Below are 24,682 nucleotides of genomic sequence, written 5' to 3' on the forward strand. Positions count from 1 at the left end.
TAAGAGCTCTTGTTTAAAATGTTTGTTTCTACTTCGAAAGAACAACATAGGCTGTTTACTCTAAACCAAAAACTGCACATTTTAAAATATTTTACCAACCGCTAAATAATGTCAGTTCCAATCCACTATTTTTCAGAGAGAATAAACTAGATGAAATTTCAGTTCAGGGAGAATTCTGGCTGTTTAATTTTTAACCATCAAAACAAATGAACATGAAATTATAACAACCTTTCTGGACAAGGAAAATGAAATGGATGGTCTAGTGTTGTCTGCACATTCATTTAAAAACAACATTGCATTGGAAATGTCATTTAATACCTTGTAAACTGCTCTGACAATTTCATGAATCACTGAGCTGAATTGCTCGGGTTACTCCTCTCTCTCCTTCAGAGACTGTAAACAGCTTCCGTTACATCTCTCAAGCACACATACTGTAATTTCAGATCTTGCTGCTGTTTGACAGCCATTGTAAAATAGTTATTGTGTTTCCTTCTTCACGGAGTCTCAAGTCCCTGAACAGATCATATTTGCATCAGATCGTGATTAATTTTTAATTACCACTCACTGAATTATCACTATTGAGATTTCACTTTCTGACCAGCCAGCTTGTGATCATTAACACCGCTTTCTATAATGCACCAAATAGATAACAAAACGTGCCTCATTTATTTCTGGGATGGTATAGTGGCCTTGTGAAGTGTTACAAGTTTGGGAATCATATTTATAATTTTCTTAGCCATTGCAGTGCTATTTGACTCAGTTTCTTTAAAAAGCAACTTCCAAAAATGTGACTTCTACCACTGAGGGCAGCAGATGGAAAGGAACATCACCTATAAGTTCCATTCAAATGGACCATCTGGCCAAACTAGCATTTTTGCTCCTTCATTTTCACCAAATCAAAACCTGTAACTTCCTAACGCAACTTTTGAATGCAACTATACCACACGGATTCCAGTGGTTCAGGAAAGTGGCTCGACAACAATTTCAAAGGCAGTTAGGGTTGGGCAACTAATCCTGGCTTTATTAGCAATGTTTATGTTTGTTTAATTTAATGTCTGGTGTGAGAGTGTTGCATATTCATGTCTATTCCTTTACAGCTCAACATGTAACTATGCAATAGAATAACCTAGGGATGAAGCGACAGCACATTTGTCATTTGCAACATACTCCTCTCCAATCTCTTCAAATATTAATACAACCTTTAAGCTGTTTTAGAGTCAGTTGTACAGCACAGAAACACACTCTCTGGAACAACTTGTCCATGCCGACCAGGCATCCTAAATTAATCTATACCCATCTGCCAGCATTTGGCCCATATCCCTCTAAACCCTTCTATTAAATGAAAAGGCATCTGGATGGATACAATGGTGTAATTGCACCAGCCTCCACTATCTCCCATGGCAACTCATTCCATGCATGCACCAGTCTCTGCATGAAAATGTTGCCTCTTAGCTCTCTTACAAATCTTTCCCTTCTCACCTTAAGCCTATGCCCTCTAGTTTTGTATACCCCTACCGTGAGAAAAAGACCTTGGCTTTTCACTCTATCTTGCCCTTTATTTTATAAACCTCTATAAGGTCACCCCTCAGCCTCCAATACTCCAGGGAAAATAGCCCAGCCTATTCAGCCTCTTCCTTTAGCTCAAACTCTTCAACCCCAGCAACATTCTTGTACATCTTTTCTGAACCCTTTCAAGCATAACAAAATCTCTCCAATAGCAGGGAGTCCAGAACTGAATGCCATTCTTGTACTGCCACAATATGACATCCCAACTCCTATACTCAATACACTGACCATTAAAGGCCAGTGTACCAAATGTCTTCTTCACTACCCTATCTACCTGTGAAACCACCTTCAACAAACGTGCACCCCAAGATCTTTGTCCGGCAACATTCCCCAGGACACTACAATTTACAGTATAAGTCCTGTCCTGATTTTCCTTAGCAAAATACAACACCTCAGATTAAACTAAACTCCATCTGCCACTCATCAGCACATCAGATCAAGATCCTTCTGTACTCCAAGATAATCTTCTTCATTGTACAACACCAATTTTGGTGTCACCTGAAACTTACAAACCAAGAGATCAGGGCGTTCAGGTCCATTGTACTCTGAATGTGGCTGCACAGGTGGATAGAGTGGTCAAAAAGGCATATGGTATGCTTGCCTTCATCAGACGGGGTATTGAATATAAGTGCTCATGTATTAACAATTGTACAAGACTCTGGTTCAGCCACATTTAGAATACTGTGTACAGTTCTGGTTGCCACATTGCCAAAAGGATGTGGATGCTTTAGAGAGGGTGCAGAGAAGGATTTTGCCTGTTATGGAAGGTGCAAGCTATGAAGAGAGGTTGAGTAGGTTAGGATTGTTTTCATTAGAAAAAAGGAAATTGAGGGGGGATCTGATTGAGGTCTACAAAATCATGAAGGGTAGAGACAGGGTGGATAGAGATAAGCTTTTTTCCCAGGGTGAGGGATTCAACGAGAGGTCATACTTTCAAGGGAATGGGTGAAAAGTTGAAGGGGGATACACGGGGAAAGTATTTTACACAGAGGGTGGTATGTACCTGGAATGCGTCGCCAGCAGAGGTAGTAGAGGCAGGCTTGGTAGATTCATTCAAGGTCCGTCTGGACAGATGCATGAGTAGGTGAGGAGCAGAGGGATACAGATGCTTAGGAATTGGGTTTAGACAGTGGATTTGGATCGGCTCAGGCTTGGAGGGCCGAAGGGCCTGTTCCTGGGCTGTAAACTTTCTTTATTCTGTGCCTCCTATATTCACATCCAAGTAATTTATATTAATGACAATTTAATTATAAATCAAGCTCATTGACTTCAGTCAGCACTTTTTCTTTGCATAACAAAATAATGAAAATGTTGCACCTTCTCACACTGGTGAGACAATGTGCTCAGCTTAAACTTAAGCTACCTCTGCATTCTAAGCTTCAGTGCTGGTGAAATGTTTGCCATCACTATTCTTACTTTCTAAAAAAAACCTACCATTACAAGATTTTCTGTTTTATCTTCCTGCGTGGATAGCTCAAAAGGGAAAGTCGAGGAGAGTGGAATATTGCTGAATTAGAACCAGGGACCTTCCATAGTAACAGGAGGGATGCTTAATAAAACAGATTAACAAATTGCTTAACTTATCACTCTAAAGGAATTACTTTGTTTCAAAAGAAAATTTAACACTTTCTAACAATTGTCACAAAACAACGGTAAAAAAATTCCACTGGAAAGCTAATCATGTTTTTGAAGTCTCAGTTGCTTTCCACTGCTTGAGTGTCAAACTAGGAATCATTTAGGCAGAAATGCAAACCAATTGCTACAAATCAGTCTTAAAGGAACAATAAAAATACCTCATTAGCACTTCTCTCTCTGACCAAGTGCCAAAAATAAGAACACAAAGGCTTAATAAAATAATGAATAAACTTATTTTGCAAGTTATTTACCTTTCTTGCCTTAAAAAAAATTTTCTTTTTTAAAAAAAAGAATAGAGGTAGCTTCACAGGAGGGTCTAGTCACAATGACAGGTCAGATGACATTCATCCCCAGTTCTGAACACTGAAAACACCTAAAAACTGAGGGATCGAACAGATCTGTAGATAAACTGCTTCCAGGCCTTTTGGGGAAAAAAAAACATTGCTTGGCCTGAACAGACCTAAAAAGTGGAAATGTTTTCTCCAAAAAGGGCCAGAACTCTATCTACAGATCTGTTTGGCTCCATCCAGGCCAAGCAAAGTGGCTTCCCCTCAAAAGGATCTGAGCAGACCTATATGGTATACAGTTCCAAAAACTGGAAATTTTATCCAAAAACCAGTTGGCCCTGAGGATTTTGGAGAAAGGATTTCAGATAAAGATTTCCTGATTGACAGCATTTTTGAAATTTTTGTTCATATGATGTGGGTATTGATGGTTGGGCCAGTATTTCTTATATATCCCTAATTAGTCTGAAGCAGACGGTCATCAGGTGCCTTCATGAACTGTTTCAGTCCTTGGGTGCAGGAACACCGACAGTGCTGTAAGGAGGGAGTTTGATAACTGTCACCCGTGCCTAGCAACAATGAAGGTATAACGACAGACTTCCAAGCCAGGAAATAACTTGAAACAGAAAATTGCAGGTAGTGGTTTTCCCATACACCTGAAATCTCTGGCTTTTTGAGCGGTAGAGGTTTTGAAAACGTTCTCAAAAGGACCCTTCATGAGTTGTTGCAATGTATCTTGTAGGTAGCACGGACTGCTGTTATTGTTTATTAATGGTGAAGGGGATGAATGTTAAAAGTAGTGGATTGGGTGCAAGTCCCCACGTGGTGCACACTGCTTTAACCTGGGTGGTGTCAAGATTTGAATGTTGTTGGAGCTGCAGTCTTTCAGTGAAGAGTATTCCATCTCACTCCAGTTATGTGTCTTGTAGAAGGTATACAGGCATTGAGGAGACAGGGGGTGGGTTACTCACTGCAGCTTTTCTAGCCTCTGACCTGCTAGAGTATTTACATGGCTAATTCAGTCAAGTTTCTAGTCAACAGTAAACCCTAGGATGTTGATAGTGAGGGATTTATCAATGATAGTGCCATTGGATGTCATGGGCAACTGGTTAGATTCTCTCTTATTGGTGGTGATTGTCGAGCAGTGGTGTGGCATGACTGCCACTTATCAGCTCAAGCTGGGAGTTGTCCAGGCCTCCTTATTATGGGCACAGATGTTTCAGTATTGAAATTGTGAACAATGCTGAATATCATAGTGAACAATCCCATTTCTGACTTTATGATGGGAGGAAAGTTCATGGATAAAGCAGCTGAAGATGGGTGGGATTAGGATACTTTCATGAGGAAGTCCTGCACTAACATCCTTTGATACGAGATGACAGCTCTCCAACAACTACAACCACCTTCCAGTGTGCTAGGCATGACTCTTTTCATTGAACTCTGCCCCAGCCAATCTCCAATTCCCATGGACTTCAGTTTTTGTTGGGTTCTTTGATGCCATAATTGGTTAAGTGCTGCCCTGATATCAAGAGCAGACATTCTCAGCTCAACTCTGTTCAGCACTTTTGTCCATGTTTGGACTAATGCTCCAATGAAATCGGGAGCAGTGTGGTCCTGACAGAACCCAAACGGACCATCAATGAGCAAGTTATTCCTTTGAAAGTTTTGCAGGCGAGGACACTTGACAACCCATTCATCATTTTGATGTTCTAGAGAAACAGACAGGACATGTACCTGGGCAATTTTCCATATTGGCAGGTAGACTACAGTATTAAAACTGTACTCAGCTCAATTCAAGGCTCAGAATTATGTTCCCTTCTGAACAGGATGGCATTTGGCATAATAAATAATTGTTGAGATAATGCTAACCAGCACCATGCTCCTGAAGAAGACTGAATTATGTTGGGAAAGTGAACCCAACATTGCCAGATGGCCTTCAATACAGTTAAATACTGTACAGTCTTAAAGTACATTAATGGAAATAAAAAAGGAAAAAAGAGAAAACACCACAATTGAGATTTTGGATAAACAAAAAAGTCATTGATAACCACGCTCACATCACAAGCATTACGTCAACAGGAGGCTGCAGACAAGGAAATATTGGTTCATGGCTGTAATGCAGTGCATAAAGGGTGGCACAAGTAGACTTAACAGTAAACACAGCAAACTGGGAATATACTTGAAGGGAAAGAAATTGCAGAGCTAGGAGAAAAGAACATGGCAGTGGTAAATAGTGGCAAGATCTTTCAAGAGATCACATAAACATGGTGGACTGAACTGTTGGCTTCTGAACTACATGATTTTATCATTAAATAGAATAGCAGAACCACAACAACAGGGTTCTCCAAGACCTTTTTAAAGATCTAATTTGGGGTATCATATTCAGCTTCTTCCCATCCCTTCACCTCAAAAGAATACTGCAGCCCTATAAAAAGTGAGAGATAGAAAATCAGGATGATCTTGACTTGAACGTTTTGTTCTATAAATGCAACCAGCAAAAGCTGAAGCAACTGTGCTTTGCTGTTGATGTTCTTAACAACCGAGGACTCAAAACAATACTCAGTTATTTGAAGCCCTAAATATAGTCATAACTAACCTAATTTTCACCAAGTCAATTACCTCAAAGCCATATGTAATCAAGAAAATTGGTCATAGTGGGGAGAGGGAGAGGAAGAGGAAGAACTTTTCAAAAAAGGTATCTAGGAGGCCAAAGATCCTCATTACCAGCACAGATTCAATTCAACATGAAAACAAAGAAAATGAGATATGTAGAATAAATGAGAACTATGAAGTTTAATCTCATTATTTGCTATTTCATTTAGGGTAAAGATACTCAACCCCACAGTCTCACTACCCCAAATAAACAGACAAAAAAGTTAAATGGCATACAATAATCCACAGAGCTACAATAATATATTTTTTTAAATTGCTGGGATCCTAGTCAATTGATTCTTAACATTTACTATTGCTCCCAAGACTCCAGACAGCACTGCACATTTCAAACAGTAACGAACAAAAAGACGCTTACCTTTTTTTGCATCAAACGCAGTTCATCACTCAAGTTGCTGTTCACTTTCATCAGCTGCTGTATCTTTGCCTCAGAAGCGCTGAGTGCATTTTTCACCTCCATGTATTCCTGCAATGTAATTGGTCCATCTGACAGATCAGAGTCCATGCTCTACAATAAAAAGTGCAACTGATTTTAAAAAAAATGTTTTTTTGCAGATATAGAAGAAATCAAAATATTCAGAACCTAAAGTTACAGTAAACTTTTCCTTTTAAAATTATTTTTACGCTTTAGCATAACCACTTTTCATTGTTGAACTTGACTATTAGAATAGTTTATCAAGTAAAGGAACTGGGCCAAGACATTAAATGCTGCAACAATGAGTAAACAGACTCAAATGTGATAAAATCTGGACTTTCAGTTTTTAAATAGGTGAATTATAACAATAGCACCACACTGAAAACATGTAGATCAAGCTATAATTTAAAAATCGAGTTTTTAAACCCACATTTGAGATTACTGCCTTATAATCACTCCCACTTAATCTCAAGACAGTGCAGCAGTTGACTCCTCCAAGGTACTGTCCACAAACAAAGTCAGCCAAATAAGCTTTAATATTAGAAAATGCATGGCACTGCAAGTTATTCTCATTTTGGGGAAGCTTGAATTGGCCACATGAAGCCGAGAAGGCTTTCATTTGCCCCTGAAATCTAACCCCATGTTGCTTACAATAGAGCTGCAGATGGATGTGACCAATTATTCTCAGCAATCAATACTACTCAAATTACTGAGCAAGCATGGAAACTCTAACCTGGAATTTTCTACTGAAAAGTATTGTATTTTCATAAGTATGTATCATGGAGAACATGTTTAGGTTGAATAAAAAAGGTAAGTATTCTGAATTTAGAACACTCAACCATTTTTCCTTCCTTTGTAATATTTGTAAATAAGAAATGCATATTATTACAAACTTTAGAAGTGAACTGGAACTTAAAGGTTTGTTATCATAACTCAGGACTACACAATCAATCTGAGACATCAACTATTTTAAAGGTCATTTAAAATGAGAGGAGAGATACCTTTGCTCTAACTGCTTTAACTGCTGGTTCCTGGTCCGTATCTTCATCTGAAGCAACACTGTCATAATCTGGCTGATCATTGTCATGGCTCTCACCGCCATGGTGATCATTAATATTCTTCAGTATAATTTCCACATTTTCTGTGTTAACAAGAAAAAGAAACCGAACAGTTCGCAAACTGAATGGCCCAAAAATTAAGAAAATCAATCAAAATAGGAGATAACTTATTGTAACAGCCTTTGCACAACTACAGGCAACAACAACCACTGGTATGATGATCAGAGAGCATACATTATGTATTTATGGGAGTTGGTTAGCAATACAGGGCAATGCCAACTGACCTTGGGTTCAATTCCTACAATGGCTCTATGAAGGACCTCCCGCTCATTTGAGGAGTGGTGACCCTCGGGTTAAACCACTACCAGTCATCTCATTCAAATGAGAGAGCAGTGCTATGGTCTGATATTAATATCTGATAACTTTAATATTACGCATCGCAAATTTATCAATAATTGTCTCTCTCCAATAAAGGAGACCTTTATAGTTCGGCTGTTCACAATCTAGATGAAATGATACTACTAACTGATTCAGATTGAAAGTGAAAGAGTGTGGCACACCTCTTTGCAGGTAACAGAGGAAAAGAAAGAATTGAGATCATTCTTCAAATAGTCATACATGAACAGTTCATCCTTGCAGCCATCCAGATGAATTTTGCAAGTCCCAACACACTTGTTTGAAATACCTTGTTCTGGTATGTTTCTAAAAATATTTATTGACCTGATTTCTCACTGAAATTACCTTTGATTTTATTAGTTATCGGCAATGTTATAATTTACCTCCTAATACCTTTTAATACTTTGATCTGAAGCAATCTTAATCTAATTCTCCAGATTGTATGACTTAAGCTTCTTCCATTTAACTATCCATTAAAAATTAGAATAATTCCTTAATGCTCCCTTTTCTTTGACTTGTCAGAGTAAATATTAGGAACATAGAAACCATAGACCATTCAGTTCATCAACCCTGCTCTACTATTCAATACAATCATGGCTGATGAAACAGTTCAATGGCCATTTCCACCCAATGCCCATAACTGTGTATGCCACTGTTAATCAGAAATCTATCAATCTCTATCCGAAACATGCAGAATGAGTGAGCTTCCACAATCTTTGTTGTCGAGAAGTCCAAAGGTTCACAACCCACAGTAAGAAGAAATTCTAATTTGAAACCTAAGCAGTACCCCATTTATTTTAAAATAGTACCCTTGGTTCCAGACTCCTCAACCAGAGGAAACTTCTTCTTACCTGCATCTACCCTGCCTATCCCTTTAAATATTTTGAAGGTTTCAGTGAGATCATCTTTCACTGTCTGAAACACTACAGAATGCAGGCCCAGTTTTACCAAACTCTCTTCATAGGAGATAGTGCCACAATCCTGGAACAGGTCTGGCAAACCTTTGTTGTTGATGGGTTATTATGTGTATTCAAGGTGCAGATAGGCAGAAATTTGATCAGTAAGGGAACAAGAGATATGGAAAAAGGGCAGAGAAGTGGATTTGAGGTATATCAGATCAGGCATGACTTCATTGAATGGTGGAGCAGTCTCAAATGAGCTGAATGGCTTATTTGTATTCTAACATTTTTATAGCTGGGGAAAAAAGTTTGATTGCAATAATTGGCTATTTTCTCGATCATAAAAACCTGGTGTGCATATTTTTTAACCTGAATTAAGTAAAGACAATTAAGTAAAGTTAGGCAATTTGGTGGTTTAATCAACTTTGCACATTTGTTACATCTCAGGAGAGTGGGCATGATTTTTGGCATACTAGCCCACTGAGTCATGACACCTTTGATACAAAGTGAATGAGAATAGTACATTAAAATCTGCATTTTCGCAGACAGCAGTCCAACTACAAAATGTGGAGATCATGTTTCCATTAGTCGAAAAAGACTAGGACCCAAGGACCCAGCCTCAAGTGAAAGAACTGACAATGAGAAGGAATCTGTTCAACCAAAGGGTGGTGAATCTGTGAAACACATTGCTGCTGTAGGCTGTGAGGCCAAGTCTTTGAGTGCATATAAAGACAGAGATGGTTAAGTTCTTGATTAGTAAGGGGATCAAAGGTTATGAGGAGAAGGCAGGAGAATAAGGTTGAGAAACATATCAGCCATTATTGAAAGGCAGAGCAGACTTGATGGGCCAAATGGCCGAATTCTACTTCTAGTCTTATGCTTAGTTAATTTTTTTTTTAAAAACTGAGATTTATTATTTAAAAAGAAATACACACCTTTGGGACTAGTGACTGGATTCCCTAGTTGTCTTCGTTTGGCATCACTTAAAATATCAATGACTAAAGTGGCAAACTCATGAGCGTTAAACCGTGCCAGCTTCTGTCTTCCCTGCAATTTAAAGAGTAAAATACAGATAAAAGTCTGAATGTGTGCATCACTTTGCATCATAGATATTATTAACTGAAAGAGTACTTCTGTGATTATCCTTGAACTGAATTTCATTGTTAACTTCCAGGCTACCTCAAGACAACAAATTAAAAATCTGGTGCAAAAAACAACCCCTCAGATTAGAGACTAAACAAATACTTAATACAGAACTTTAAACAGAAAATGTCACTAATACACTGCAGATCCAGCAATATCTGGATAAAGTATACAGATACCAACTGGATTATACAATAATTTATTCATTTTTGCAAAATTACAGAGCTTGCAGCAGGGCTGTTGTGATGCAGTGGTAATATCTCTACCTCTGGACCAGAAGGCCTGGGTTCAAGCCCCACTTGCTCCAGAGGTGCATCAATAATATGTCCGAACAAGTGGAATTCAAAATATCTATAGTGCTTGCAGGACGACAGCATTTACTGAAAACTTGCCTGATTCCTTGTTGACGAGTACTCTGGATTCACAGGAAGGAAGGGAATGACTGTTGTTTCAGTTACCAGGGTGCTGTGGTTTTGAGTTGTCAGCCAAACTGTACATCAAAAAATAGGTTAACTCAAAAGCACAGAAGAAAACTACATAAACTCGAGGTGACCAGTAAGGTTACAACAGGTAACAATAATGGCTATATTCAGTTCTTCCAAATTGTTGCAAATCATCCAACTTCATTGTTGCAACCATGCCTGATGCCAGATTGTCCTGGGAGTATCCGCACACAAATGTCTACACAGACCTCGCTTTTCTATACATATGTTCACCAAGCTCAAAAAGGGAGAGATGCCCCTTGTCGTCCGACAGCCATGCCAATTCATGTTACACCATCAACCTTCTAGCCTTACCTCCTGCCCCACCCACTTCCTGTACATTAATGACTTATTGTGACCAAACAAATTAGAGACAGAGACATTTTCTTTTATTCATACACCCCCTCCCTAGTTTCTAGCTGGACATTCTTCCTTCCATCAGTAAACTCTCATTCAACTTATTGAGAGTTATCACATTATCATATAAAACTATAGTTGCAATTGCTTAGATAGCCAAAAAGCACCTAATTTCAAAATAAATTCATGAAATGAAAAACGTTTTGATATATTTGAGAGAGGTTATGTACAATATAGATGATCAGTGGGGAAAAAAGAAAATTAAAAAGAGTTTTTTATTTATTTCTACAGAGAAATGTGATCTACCAGTAACCCTTAATCAAACCTAGCTTCCTAAACTATCAAGCCCTGTTAAAATTAAAAATGAGCAAATACATCATCCAGGAATACAATTCAAGTTCTTAGAGTAAGAGAGTTTATTAAAAATTGGAGGTTCTAGTTTGAGAGGCTTATGCTCCAGTGTAAATGCTACTGGCAGTTTCCCCAAAATTTCGGTACCATATGCTATCAGAAAAACTTATGAATCTTAAAATAAAGAGGCTAAAGAAAAAAAAAAGGCAGCAGTTTCAAATGGATTACTCAGAGCAGAATTACTTTTTCCGAACAGGGAGCAAGTTTACTAAATATTACAACTTTGGCTGACACTTCACAGCTGAATTCTCACCTGCATCAGTCTCCCTTCGATCCACTTCATCATATACATCCATAGCTAGTTCCTCAAATAAGTGATTACTTAACTAGAAATAGAATCAGGAAGAACATATTACTACTCTAGAAAATGTGATTGAGATTCAACTACATAACCCATTTGCTGTGCTTTGAAAGTATTTGGAATGATGAAGAGTCAGTTTGAAAATATCAAGTATGAAAAGGAATTATAAACTAAATGAAAAAACTGCTCATTGCATTAAAAGATTCCAAAGACTTTAGTGCCAAGTTCATTTTCAAGGCTCGTCAATCCCTGAAAACGAATATCAAAAAATAAAATTGGTAAGACTGGAATTTTCCTGTTCACAAAGAACCTTCATGTATTTCTCTACTCTAGTTTCCTTTTTGAGCCCAATCCAAGTGAGGGGTGATTGTTTCATAGACTCATAACCTGAAGATAATTTTCTTCAACCAGAGGATGGTGATTCTGTGGAACTCATTGCTGCAGAGGGTTGTGGAGGCCAAGTCATTGAGAGTATTTAAAGATAGAGATAGACAGGTTCTTGATTAGTAACTGGATCTAAGAATACAGTAGAATGCTGGAGAACGGGGTTGAGAAACATCAGCCACGATTGAGCTGACTGGCCTAATTCTGCCTCTAAATCTTATGAACTTATTGTTGTGGTTCTGTTCACCGAGCTGGGAATTTGTGTTGCAGGTGTTTCGTCCCCTGTCTAGGTGACATCCTCAGTGCTTGGGAGCCTCCTGTGAAGCGCATCGGTGATCTTTCCTCTGCCATTTGTAGTGGTTTGAATCTGCCGCTTACAGTCGTCAGTTCCAGCTGTCCGTTGCAGTGGTCGGTTATATTGGGTCCAGGTCGATGTGCTATTGACACTCTGTACAATCAACACAGGAATTCTTGGACATCATCAGAAATATACACATAGACAAGGAAACCATGGTCTTATTCGATGTAACGGCACTGTTCACCTCTATCGATAAAACCCTAGCCAGAGAAACAATAGTCAACCTGTTGGACATACAGAACAGACAACAGGACTTGAACCTATCAACAAAGACGGCATACTCAAACTACTGGACATGTGCCTCACAACACACTTCACATTCAACAACCAAATATATGAACAAATCAACGGTACACCCATGGGCTCACCCATGTCTGGACTCAGAAGCTATAATGCAAAGATTAGACCAAACAGTCTTACCGCAAATTCAACCCAAACTCTGGGTCAGATATGTGGATGACATCTTTGTAATCATTAAAAACACAGAAATAGAGAACACACACCAGATCAACACCACACTCACAGGAATCAGATTCACTCGAGAGGAAGAAAAGGACAACCAACTCCCATTCCTAGACGTGATGGTACAGAGAACACCTAACTGAGAATTCACCACAAAGATATACAGGAAAGCCACACACACACACACAGACCAAGTCCTGAACTACGAAAGCAACCACCCCAGCACACACAAAAGAAGTTACATCAAGACACTATTCAAAAGGGCCACAACACACTGCAGTCCACCAGAACTGCAAAAAGAGGAAGAAGAACACCTATACAATGTATTCGCCAAAAACGGATACCTGTGCAATTTCATCAACAGATGCCTAAGGGAAAGACAACGGAATGAGGACATGCCGCAACCCAAAAGGACTAGCCACACTACCATACATCAAGAGCATTTCCGAACTGACATCCAGACTACTGCGACCACTAGGACCCATAACAGCACACAAACCAACAGCCACTCTCCGACAACAACTCACCAGGACAAAGGACCCGATATCCAGCATGAACAAAACCAATGTAGTGTACAAAATCTCACACAAGGACTGCACAAAACACTACATAGGACAAACAGGAAGACAGCTAACGATCCGCATCCATGAACACCAACTAGCCACGAAACAACACGACCAGCTACCCTTAGTAGCCACACACGCAGATGACAAGCAACATGAATTTGACTGGGACAACACTACTATTATAGGACAAGCCAAACAGAGAACAGCCAGGGAATTCCTAGAGGCACGGCACTCATCCACAGATTCAATCAATAAGCACATCGACCTGGACCCAATATACCGGCCACTGCAACGGACAGCTGGAACTGACAACCGGAAGCAGCAGATTCAAACCACTACAAATGGCGGAGGAAAAATCACAGAAGCGCTTCACAGGAGTCTCCCAAGCACTGAGGATGTCACCTAGACAGGGGATGAAACGTCTGCAACACAAATTCCCAGCTCGGCGAACAGAACCACAACAAGCACCCGAGCTACAAATCTTCGCACAAACTTATGAACTTATATTCTAAGAGCAGTAGCAATGGTAATCTTGCTGCCAAAATACACTACATGTTGGGATGGTCAAGTGCTAAGAGAAATGCTGAATGGCAGAAATGATTAAGCATTTTGGTGTGACTGGTGTCTAGTCAGACCATCCTAAATCAGGACTCAAATATAGGGCTGCAGATATAGAAAATCCTCAGACCTCAGCTGCAATTGTATCTATTGCTGTACCACAAGTCAAAGAGGGCCCAAATTACATATCAACAACAAAGCTGGTTTTAAGGTTTGTAAAACTGTCTTGGGATAAGCATATTAATGGCTCAGTGCAAACTAATTTCATGTAAACTTTTTATCTTTTTTGGATAGCGAGACAGAGACCTATTAAGAATGCCCAAATGGTGAAACTATCACTGCATAGTAGTGGAGTGTAGGAGAACATTCTAGGTGACTGAGTGACCCTCTTTAGAGAGATTGTATTCAACACCCAAAGACAAATGTTAAAAAAGGTGACATCAACAAATCCTGTCTCCTACTGGTGAAGCCAAATTCTCTGGCTTTGGAGTACAAGTCAGTTCTTCTATAATGGTAAGTGCTAGAATATTCTTTGGAAAAAATGTGCAGGAAGATGAATTGTGAATTTAAAAAAAAATACACTATTCCACATTTCTTTGTTTGAAACTGGTCCAGAAGAAGTTGAAATCCTTTCTATTTAGGTATGCATACTGTGCACAAGATAAATGGGCAATCATGCATGTTCTAATTATCATCCCTGTGGTAACATGTGTAGTAAAGCCAAACCAGAATAAGTGTAACAAAATTGCATAAGTCACCGAGTTTGTAACTACAAAAATACTAATCTAGCTCTGGTTGTGCAAAGTAAAACATTTTATACAGCTATTCAAAAGTTACATTTGGGTTGGAGAACTGCAAGTGCATTATAAAGAAAATGCATAGTTTTAGCAAGTAATGTGCATAGGAAGGCAAATTGCGCCAAGCATCTACTAGATATTTTAGTATAATTGCTTGAAGGCTCAAATTAAAGTTCAAGCTCTTATATGTTAGTTATCTATCATACCAAGAAAAAAAAAACTTACAGACTGCAGTTTCTTCTTTGCTGCTTTTGCTAGTTCTGACAAATCTAAACTGCTGAAGATTTAAAAAACACCATAATTAATGATGGACCAATAGCACTGGGCAGTTTTTTTCAAACGGTTTTGAGATATTCATTTCTAAACCAGTGCAGGCAATAAGTTTTAATTAAGTAGTGAAGCCATCTAAAGCTATGAAACAGGCATTCCAGAAAAGTAAGGTGATACTCCCAGATAATTCTCTGTAAAAATTCAGAACTTTGGTCTTATCATACTGACTACTAACATCTCAGATCCTTCATCTTCTCTTCTAGTACTCAAATTCTGCTATAGTGCTACATTTTTGAATTCTAATCCAGTATCTTACTGAAAATGATAAATAGTCTTCCTTCAAGTTCAACAATATTAAAGATGCAACACTTCCCTTTATTGCTTAGTTAGAAAACCTAATATTGGCACAGATTGGATGGTTATTTGAAGCTGTGATTTTGTTTTGCCTAATAGGTATTGTCTACATTACCCAAAGTTACTTAAAGCATCCAGGACAGTGTCAGTAATAACAGATTGCAGGAGAAAGTACCTGTAATATGATAACATTTCAATTTTAAAAGAAAAAAAAACAAGCATTTGACTGTGAATACACCGATCTTCAATTATTAGATCTTAAAAGTTGCTATTTTATTATGTATTACTTACAGATGCCTTTTATCCCAAGAGTTGCAACCAAGAAAAAAGTGCATAGATATTTATTGATTACAACATGTTACAAGTACTTAATAACATGGCTAAATCATCAAGTTTATGTTATCAAAATGACACAATAATAAACTTAGAATAACTCCTCCAGATTTCCTGGTTCCAATTCACCATAAAATGTTATTTGGCATCATTATTCAGCTGGTAAGTACAGTTATGTCGCACAAATTATGCAATAATAACTAAAGGTGTTAACCTTTAATCAAAAATATATGATAAACTATCAGATTGCAACTATGGTTGTATGTTGTGGTTGACCTTAAAGCCTTACGTGCAAGAGTGGAAAGAAAAAAAATCAGTCAGAACACCACTCACAGCTGGTAACTATTGGACAATGAATGAGTACAAGTTCAATATTGCGTTTGTGGTGGTTTCAAATGCTAAATATCTCATTAACATTGACTCTTTGAACAGATATTAAAAGTGGTCATTTGACAACAGACTAGAGAATTGCTGATAATTGTGATACTGCATCCTAGCAGATTTCTGGAGAGAAGAAAAAAAGAACATAACTGAGTATTTACACATACATAAAAGAAAGAATATAATACTTCATAGCAGTTCTTATTAAAGTTGCCTTTTCAGCCAGCTGGTGACAATGTGAAATCTTTCAATCATCTCACCAGAAGTGGTAGAGAGTACAAAACTTTGGATGATACTATTCAAGTAGGAAAGCTTGTCCATAAAAGGAAAACTGTACAAAACCTTAGAATATATTCAAAGAAAATGTTCAATGGCAGAATATATACAATCTATTTCATAATTGACTTTTTTGTCAGGGTGGCTTCTCTACTTTGTCCAGCAGATTTCTCTCAATCACTTTTGTATAATATTTCAGTGTACATTAATCCAAAGGCAACAGGACAGGTATTCTGGGGCTTGACAGCTGACTTTACCCAATAAACTACAGATATTTCTTATAATTAAAAGGTACGTTTGAATAAAAGCACTGAAAATGCAAGTTCTGGTACAATATTAGTCTGTACAAATCATGGTGTCTGAATTTAGATTCATGGACTGGGTTTCAAATAGTTAATCATAGTTAGGTTGGTAATTACCTAAACACTACAAGATCAAGAGCAGGTGGAACAATAATTTAACATTCTCATTTCTATCATTATCTAGATGATTTCCTCATTGGAAAATTAATCTGCATCCCTGATGGAAGGGGACAAAATTGATTTTGCTACAACATACTTCATATTTGAATTGTCTGCTGGAAATCAAAGTGCACACACAAAGAGTAACCATATTTGTGAGGTGGCATAAGGCTGCCAATGAGTGCTTATAATTTTAGCATCAAGTAACAAATTCAGAGAAAGATATAGTGGTAAAATGGTTGTACCTCTGAACCAGAGACCCAGGATCTGGGTCATGGGTTCAAATCCATGTCTTCAGTCTATGAACCTACATTCCATATAATATAATATCGGAACTGCAAAATAATCTCAGTAATGGCGATCATAAAACAAATATCAATTGTTGTAAAAGCCCATCTCAATCACTGATGTCGTATATGGAAGGAAATTGCTGTCCTTATTTTGCCTTGCCGACATGTGATTCCAGACTCACAGTAATATGGTCAACTCAAACACAGAACATGCCAGAGAACCTCAGCAGGTGTGGCCACTTCTGTGGAAAGAGAAAAAGTTGACATTTCGTGTCTGATATGACTTTTTCCTGAGCCATAATCAGACTCTAAATATAACTTTGTTTTTCCCTCTGTCATTAAATGCAGTCGGACCTGCTGAGGTTCTCTTGCATTGGTTTCAATTTCTAGCATCTGCAGTATTTTCCTTTTATACTGTTGCCTTTGAACTGCCTCTAAAATGAACCAGCAGGCTACTTGGCTCAAGAGCAATTAGGGTTGGGGCAACAAATGGTTTCATCTGTGATGCTGACCTTCTATGAAGAGTAAAAGAAACAAAAAAATTAGGGGTCAATATTTTACTCCAAGTAGCCAACTGGTGAAGGAATAAACAAAAGCAAGTCTTTACTTGGTGTACACTTATTGTGAAACATTCAAAAAAGGTAGAGATCTTCAGACTCCACTCAACTGTGTCAGTAAGTGGGTCTTCAGCGGTGCTAAACTAACTTATCCAATCAATGCCCTGGACTTATATACTTTACTGCTAAGTGTATCTATTGAACTTAAGACTGACAACAGAGGTATCGTTAACACAAGGGTGCCTGACATTTCTGATAAGTCTGAGATTTACACTCATGCTCAGTTGAGGACAACAGCAAATGCAGTCAACCTACTTATTCAAAGGGTAAGCAACTAAGTCAAACAATGAGTTGTGCCCAAATACAGTGATGCTGTCGTACCAAGAAATAATTTATTTTGTGGCGAGAAGTTAGTCTTTTTAACAAAAGTTAATACATAGTGGGGAAGCATCTCATTGTAACTATTGCTTCCCACTTTGGAGAAGCAGAATATGAAAAACAAAAACTCAATTACACTCACAGGACAGTAAATATGTCAACAAAGTGAGGACATGACTGACAAACGGCAATTTGTTCAGATACCAAGATGTGAATAGCCTCAGCAAGGAATCATTGCCTTTGGAAGAAGAAAGTTGGAATGAAAACAACCAATCATCCACAGCTATTGAATTTGACAGTTTCTTCAGTTTTGTAATTGAGATGTACAAACTAAAATATCCAGCAGGTGGCACACAATGGTATATTATTTAATTCAGTGAAAGAACAAAACTAACTGTTTAGAGAGCTAGGTACAAAGTCAGAGTCAGATGTACAGCATGGAAACAGACCCTTCAGTCCAACTTGTCCATGCCGACCAGATATCCCAACCCAATCTAGTCCCACCTGCCAGCACCCAGCCCATATCCCTCCAAACCCTTCCTATTCATATACCCATCCAAATGCCTCTTAAATGTTGCAATTGTACCAGCCTCCACCAAAGCATTAAGTCATGGAAAATATCGTAAAGTGCAACTTGAACAAACACTGTATTGACAATTTTAAACAATGAAGCCCAGCCATCAAGATTTTAATTCCCACAGTATCAGTACGGTGAAAATGCATCACAATTGCAGTTTTTACTAAGTAAAAGTTCCCTAAGGATAATTGTCAACCAACCAAAATCCAAAGCTTTATGCACATCTAGGAGTACATATAAACAGAGGTGTACACCACTTACCATTGACCTGATTGTCATCTCAAAGCCACACACCTGACAATCTTTCACTACTTTGCTTAACAGGAATCTAACTCTGCTTAAAAATATTCAAGCAGTCTGCTTCCACCATGTTTTCAGGAAGCGTGTTCCAAAGACACACAACCCTCCGAGAAGAAATTCCTCATCTGTTTTAAATTGACAACTCCTGATTTTTAAACATGACCCCTAGTTCTAGATTCTTCCATAAAAAACATTCTCTGCAAATCTGTACTGTCAAGGCCTTTCAGGATCTTCTGTTTCAATCAAGTCACTGTTATTTTTTAAACTCGAGCAGATACCAGACCAACCTTTCCTCATAAGATAACACCTCCATTTCAGGTATTAGCCTAGTAAACCTTCTCGGAAATGCTTCCACTACATTTACAGCTTGCCTTAAATATGACAATATTACGCATAGTACTCCAAATTCAGCCTCACCAGTGCCCTGTATAACTTTACCACAGCCTCCCCACCTTTGTATTCAACTGTCCTTGCAATAAATGAAAACATTTTATTAGCTTTCCTAATTATTTACCTTTATCTGTATACTAATCTTTTACACAAGAGGTATACACAGATTCCTCTGCATTTCATTTTTGCAATTTCTCACCATTTAGATAATGTTTCTTTTTATTCTTCCTGCCCACATTATACTCCATTTGCCACTTATCTAATCCATCTACATATTTGTAGGCTTATTTCTCTTTCTCAACTTACTTTCCTACCTATCATTGAGTTCTCAGTAAATTTGGCAACCATATCTTTCATCTTGCCAGCCAAGTCATTTGTGTATATTGTAAGCAGTTAAGATCCTACTCTGGTCCATACAACTTGTTACAGCTTACCAACCTGAAAGAAAAGACCCATTTATTCTATTCTCAACTTCATTAGCCAATTTTCTATCTATGCCAATATGCTAACCCCAACACTACATAACATTTTGATGTCCCACCTCATCAAATGCGTTCTGGAAATCCAATACAGTACCTCCACCAGTTCCCTTAATCCACAGCATGTGTGACATCCTCCAAGGATTTCAATATACATTCAAATATGATTGCCCTTTCACAAAACCGTGACTTTGCCTGATTACTTTGAACTTGATCAAGTGCCCTGCTGTCATTTTTGTAACAACAGCTTCTAATGTTTCCCTAGAACAGATGTTAGGCTAACTACCACATTGTTTCCTGCTCTGTCTCCTTCCCTTTCTAAGCAAAGGAGTTAAACTCACAAATGAGGTCTTCCAATTCGATATACAGAAATCTACATGTCTACTAGGCATTTTCCCAACAGTAAATTTCACACATTAATTGCTCTTCTGTAACTCAGTGAATCAATTCTCATTTTGTTGGATGCTCCATGTTTCACTCATCAGCAATTCATTTTGATTAATTAGATCTCCTATTGATTGATTCTGGGGTTTTTCGTGTTACTTAAATCAATCCTGTCCTTGATTATTATTGAACTTCCCTGCTGATTCCTTAGTTCTCTTTTCCCTGGCTCTGTACATCCTGAAATAAAAAGAAAACTCCCAACATCTTTCAGTTCTGATGAAAGAAAGACCATCATAGTGCGAGATTAAGTGAGTTTCTCTATCCAGAGATATCAGTCTACTAAGCGTTTAACAGCACTTTCCATTTTATAATATCAGAACTCCAGCATCTGCAATATTTGGATTTTGTTAAAATTGCAGTTAAATAACAATCTGAATATCAGAGGCCTAAGGATATTTGGATCAGGGAACGGAGGTGTAATTCAGTTTCCATTTTGAAGTAATTAATTTATTTTTAACTTTATACTGCCACCATAAATTCCAATCACATTTATGACTAAAACAAGAATCAACTTGTCAATGTGTGATTACATGTTCTGTCAATTAGTGGTCCTGCAGCACTTCTACTGGGACAGATGGAATCACAAAAGCAAAACTACTAATGGATATCTGAAACAAAAATTGAAAATGCTAGAATCACTCAATAAGGAGACAGCATCTGTGCGGATGCAAGCAGTTGATGCTTCAGACGAATAATCTTCCAGTATAAGCAAAGTACAGGAACAGGAAAAAAAGTCAGGAGGACTAGTAATGAACAACAGGGAAGGATTGTAAATCAGGCAGGACTCACTAAATAACGGAAAGATAAATTCTAAAATTCGAATGGGGAAGGGAGTGTAGGTGAAGTAACAGGACAAGTATAGAAACAATATAGTCTAGAGGAACTGCAAATGGCATCAAAAGGCTGTAATTACAGCCAGGCAAGATCAAAAATGAATACAGGAACCAATGGTCAATGCACTTATAAATGCCAGATACTTAAAATTATATGTAGCGATTGTTATTTTAGCTTTCAAAGGCTCACTGATGTTACCTAGCATGGTGCAAAACGTCTGAGAATAAATCCACCAGCTCAGGTAAGCAAACATACAACCTATACATAGCGATTTCATAACTTCACTTTTATTGCAAGGTATTACACAATTCCATAGCCAGTTGAAATCCTTACAATCCTCAATACTTACACAGGCTTGCTAGTATTAAGAGGAGAAAGTGAGGACTGCAGATGCTGGAGATCAGAGCTGAAAATGTGTTGCTGGAAAAGCGCAGGTCAGGCAGCATCCAAGGAACAGGAGAATCGACGTTTCTGAAGAAGGGCTTATGCCCGAAACGTCGATTCTCCTGTTCCTTGGATGCTGCCTGACCTGCTGCGCTTTTCCAGCGACACATTTTCAGCTGCTCGTATTAAGAGTCTTTTAGACACACCAAAAAGACTTGTTAGTAGTGAACTGCAGGTGTGCAAAACATGCACATTTTTAAAATGCATTTTTGAGAGGTGGGCAATACTGACATACATATTTATTCATCCCTAATTGCTCTCAAAACTAGTAAAGAATAAATTCTGACTGCCATAAAAAACAAAAATCTCTCTGCCTCACCTATCAGCCATCTGTGGAATTATGAAGTGCTGCCCATTCTTGTGATCTGGAATGGAAGGAGATCGTTGAATCATGGTACGTTTTAAACAAAGCACAGAAGGCATAAAAACAAATAATTCAGATGTCAATCTTACTAGACCATACACAAGTCTGGATTGGGGATGCACATCATTATCAATTCTAGATCATGAATAGCAATGAGGAAGGCAAGTTGCCCCATAGACCATAATATAAACACTTCGAGGAAACATTTAAATTGAACCTTGAGATGTACGTCATTGGATATTGACAAGAATTGGCATATAGTCAATGTTTTGCATTACAAACATTCAAGGAAAACACTGCTTTAAGATGAATGAAAAGTAACGAAGAGCGAAAATACCACATGGAACAAATTCAGGAAGGATATAGTTTTGTGGCAGTCTTAAATGCAAATTATAATAAAGGGTTGTGTCATTTCGCATTGGTGTTTACACAACTAGAATTGTCCTGGGCATGTATAAAGAAACAAAGTAATCAACATCTTTACTCAGCAGACATCATTAGACATAGCATGCAACAGGCAAACAAGAAACTTTAAATAAAATTATTATACTTGTAAGCATAAGTCAAGCTACTCCCAGAGCTACAACTACGCCAGAAATTTGAAACCATGAAGAATTTCCGTGCCTCATGGTCAAGTAACAGTTAGAAACGACCTGTTTTGTGTATGCAAATATCGATACATTTGTCAAAGAATGAACATGAAAAATACATGCACACAAATATTCAAATACAAAGAAAACATCACAAATTAATGGAATCAAGACTCTCAATGGCTGATATCCCTAAAGCACGTTGACAAAACTGTATAAATGGAGATTTTAAAGAATTCATCTGAACATTGTACAAATGTTCTGGGTTCGCCTAGGAAGGAAGGATGCTGCATTGCACAAAAATAATAGGCAAGGATTTTCCATTCATAAACATTTATTCTGTAACTGCTTTTCACCACAGAAATTAAAAAAGAAAGCCTATCCTTCGTGAAAGGTGTGAAGCTAATTCAGTTACCTCAGTATTGAATTTTGAAGTCAAGTGATTAATTCTTTTCCAAATACTGTACTAGTCTTTAGCACAATTGCACTTATAACATGTTTCAAGCAAGTTTGAACAGGGAACTACAGTCTAGTTAGCCTGGCATCAACCACAGGGAAGTGCTGGAATCCATCAAGGAAGTGTTAACAATGCATTTAGAAAGATATAAACATGATTCGAATATACGTCAACATGTTTTTACACAAATCAATTGTTTGATAAACTTACTGGTGACTGTCAGGATGTAACTAATAGGGTAGGCATCGGGGAACTAGTAGATGTAATGTACCTAGATTTCTAAAAAGGCATTTACTGAAATACCAGAGAAAAGGGGCATATGAAATTGGGGTGATATATTAGCATGAATAATGAACTGGTTCATCAAATTGGCAGTTTTAATTTCTGTAGGCAGTGACTAGTACACAAAGACCATGGCGGCTGTAACAATTAATTACTCAGACAAAGTTAGAAAACAGTTTATCTAAATTCACTAAAGGTTAAAAAAGTCAGGTGGAACTGCAAGTTGATAGGAAAGACAAAGGCTGCAGAAGATAACTGACAGTTTAAGTGGCCAAAAAGGAGGCAGACAGATTATAATGGGGAGAAGTGTGAAGTTATTCACTTTTATCCAACTAGAAAGCAGAATATCTTTTTAAAAGGCGTGAACCCTGTAAATGTTGATGTTGAGATTTGCATGTACTTGCACATGGAATACAAAAAGGTAGCATGCAGGTACAGCAACCAATTAGAAAAGAAAATGGAATGTTAGCTTTTATAATAAAAAAAGATTGGAGTACAAAAATAAATAAGCCTGCTATAATTGTACTGGGCTTTGAATATTGTATGCAATTTTTATCTCCATATTTAAAAAAAGATACATTTGCATTGGAAACAGTAGCGAGGGATCACTCAATTAGTTCCTGGTATGAGACTTGTCACACAAGAAGGAAATTCAGTATATTTTTTGAAGTTTGGAAGAATGAAAGATGACCACTTCGAAACATTCAAAATAATGAGGGAGTTTAAGACTTAATACTTAGATATTGCTTCCCAGGGCAGATCAATCAAAACTAGGGGTCAGAGTTTCAGGATTACAAGCCAATTCATTTAGGACCAAAATAAGAAGCTCCTTCACCGAAAGAATTGAGGACCATAGGAATTCTATTCCCTTTAGTGGAATATATGTGCCATCAGCTAAGACTTAGATTCACAGATTTTTGATCTCGGAGTTAAGCAGTATGGGCAGTAGGCATGAAAGTAGGATTGACATGCATGATCAGCCATAATCATACTGCATAGCAGTGCAAGCTTGACAGGTCCTATGGTCTCCTCCTACCTGTAATTTTTAATATTATATTCACCTCTTATTCACTTGTAACCATAAACAGATTTAATGATCCCATGCAATTCATGCCCACATTTATTTTCTTCTCAAACGAGATGCAGGCCAAGCTGGAAAATAGTACTGTTGTTCTCCATTCTCTAACAAAGTGTGGCAAAAGAACTGAATTATGAAGTCAGGCTTAATGCTCTCTGACACTGAAGCAATTCTACAAAAATGAGGGAGAAATGTTCACTGTAAGAATTGGTCCATAACTGTACACTGTTCTCCTTTGGGGAAACATACAGGTTCCATTTGGCACCGTCCACAGTACTTGATTCACAAATAAGAGTTCAGTATGTTGTAAGTACTGGTGCATCAAGATGCATCCATAAGCAAAATATTTTTTAGTACTGAACATCTCAATAAAACATTAAGAAGCAACATTACCATCTCCA

The 24,682-nt window shown here is 37.9% G+C and overlaps 1 protein-coding gene across 13 annotated transcripts in view; it reads right to left on the minus strand.

Moving 5' to 3' along the window:
- Positions 1-24,682, minus strand: part of git2a (G protein-coupled receptor kinase interacting ArfGAP 2a) — an 85,522-nt gene that overhangs the window by 27,675 nt on the left and 33,165 nt on the right. For 11 of the 13 annotated variants that reach the window (XM_072587915.1, XM_072587912.1, XM_072587911.1 and 8 more), the window contains exons 8-14: positions 21,830-21,875; positions 14,968-15,019; positions 11,570-11,642; positions 10,459-10,556; positions 9,859-9,970; positions 7,572-7,711; positions 6,514-6,663 (exon numbers count right to left, since the gene is read on the minus strand). In XM_072587915.1, coding sequence (XP_072444016.1) covers positions 6,514-6,663; positions 7,572-7,711; positions 9,859-9,970; positions 10,459-10,556; positions 11,570-11,642; positions 14,968-15,019; positions 21,830-21,875 — 671 coding nt within the window. The remainder of the gene's footprint in view (positions 1-6,513; positions 6,664-7,571; positions 7,712-9,858; positions 9,971-10,458; positions 10,557-11,569; positions 11,643-14,967; positions 15,020-21,829; positions 21,876-24,682) is intronic. The other 2 variants (XM_072587920.1, XM_072587907.1) reach the window with 1 other exon arrangement.

This window comes from Chiloscyllium punctatum, chromosome 17, assembly GCF_047496795.1.
Source record: "Chiloscyllium punctatum isolate Juve2018m chromosome 17, sChiPun1.3, whole genome shotgun sequence".
NCBI lineage: Eukaryota > Metazoa > Chordata > Chondrichthyes > Orectolobiformes > Hemiscylliidae > Chiloscyllium > Chiloscyllium punctatum.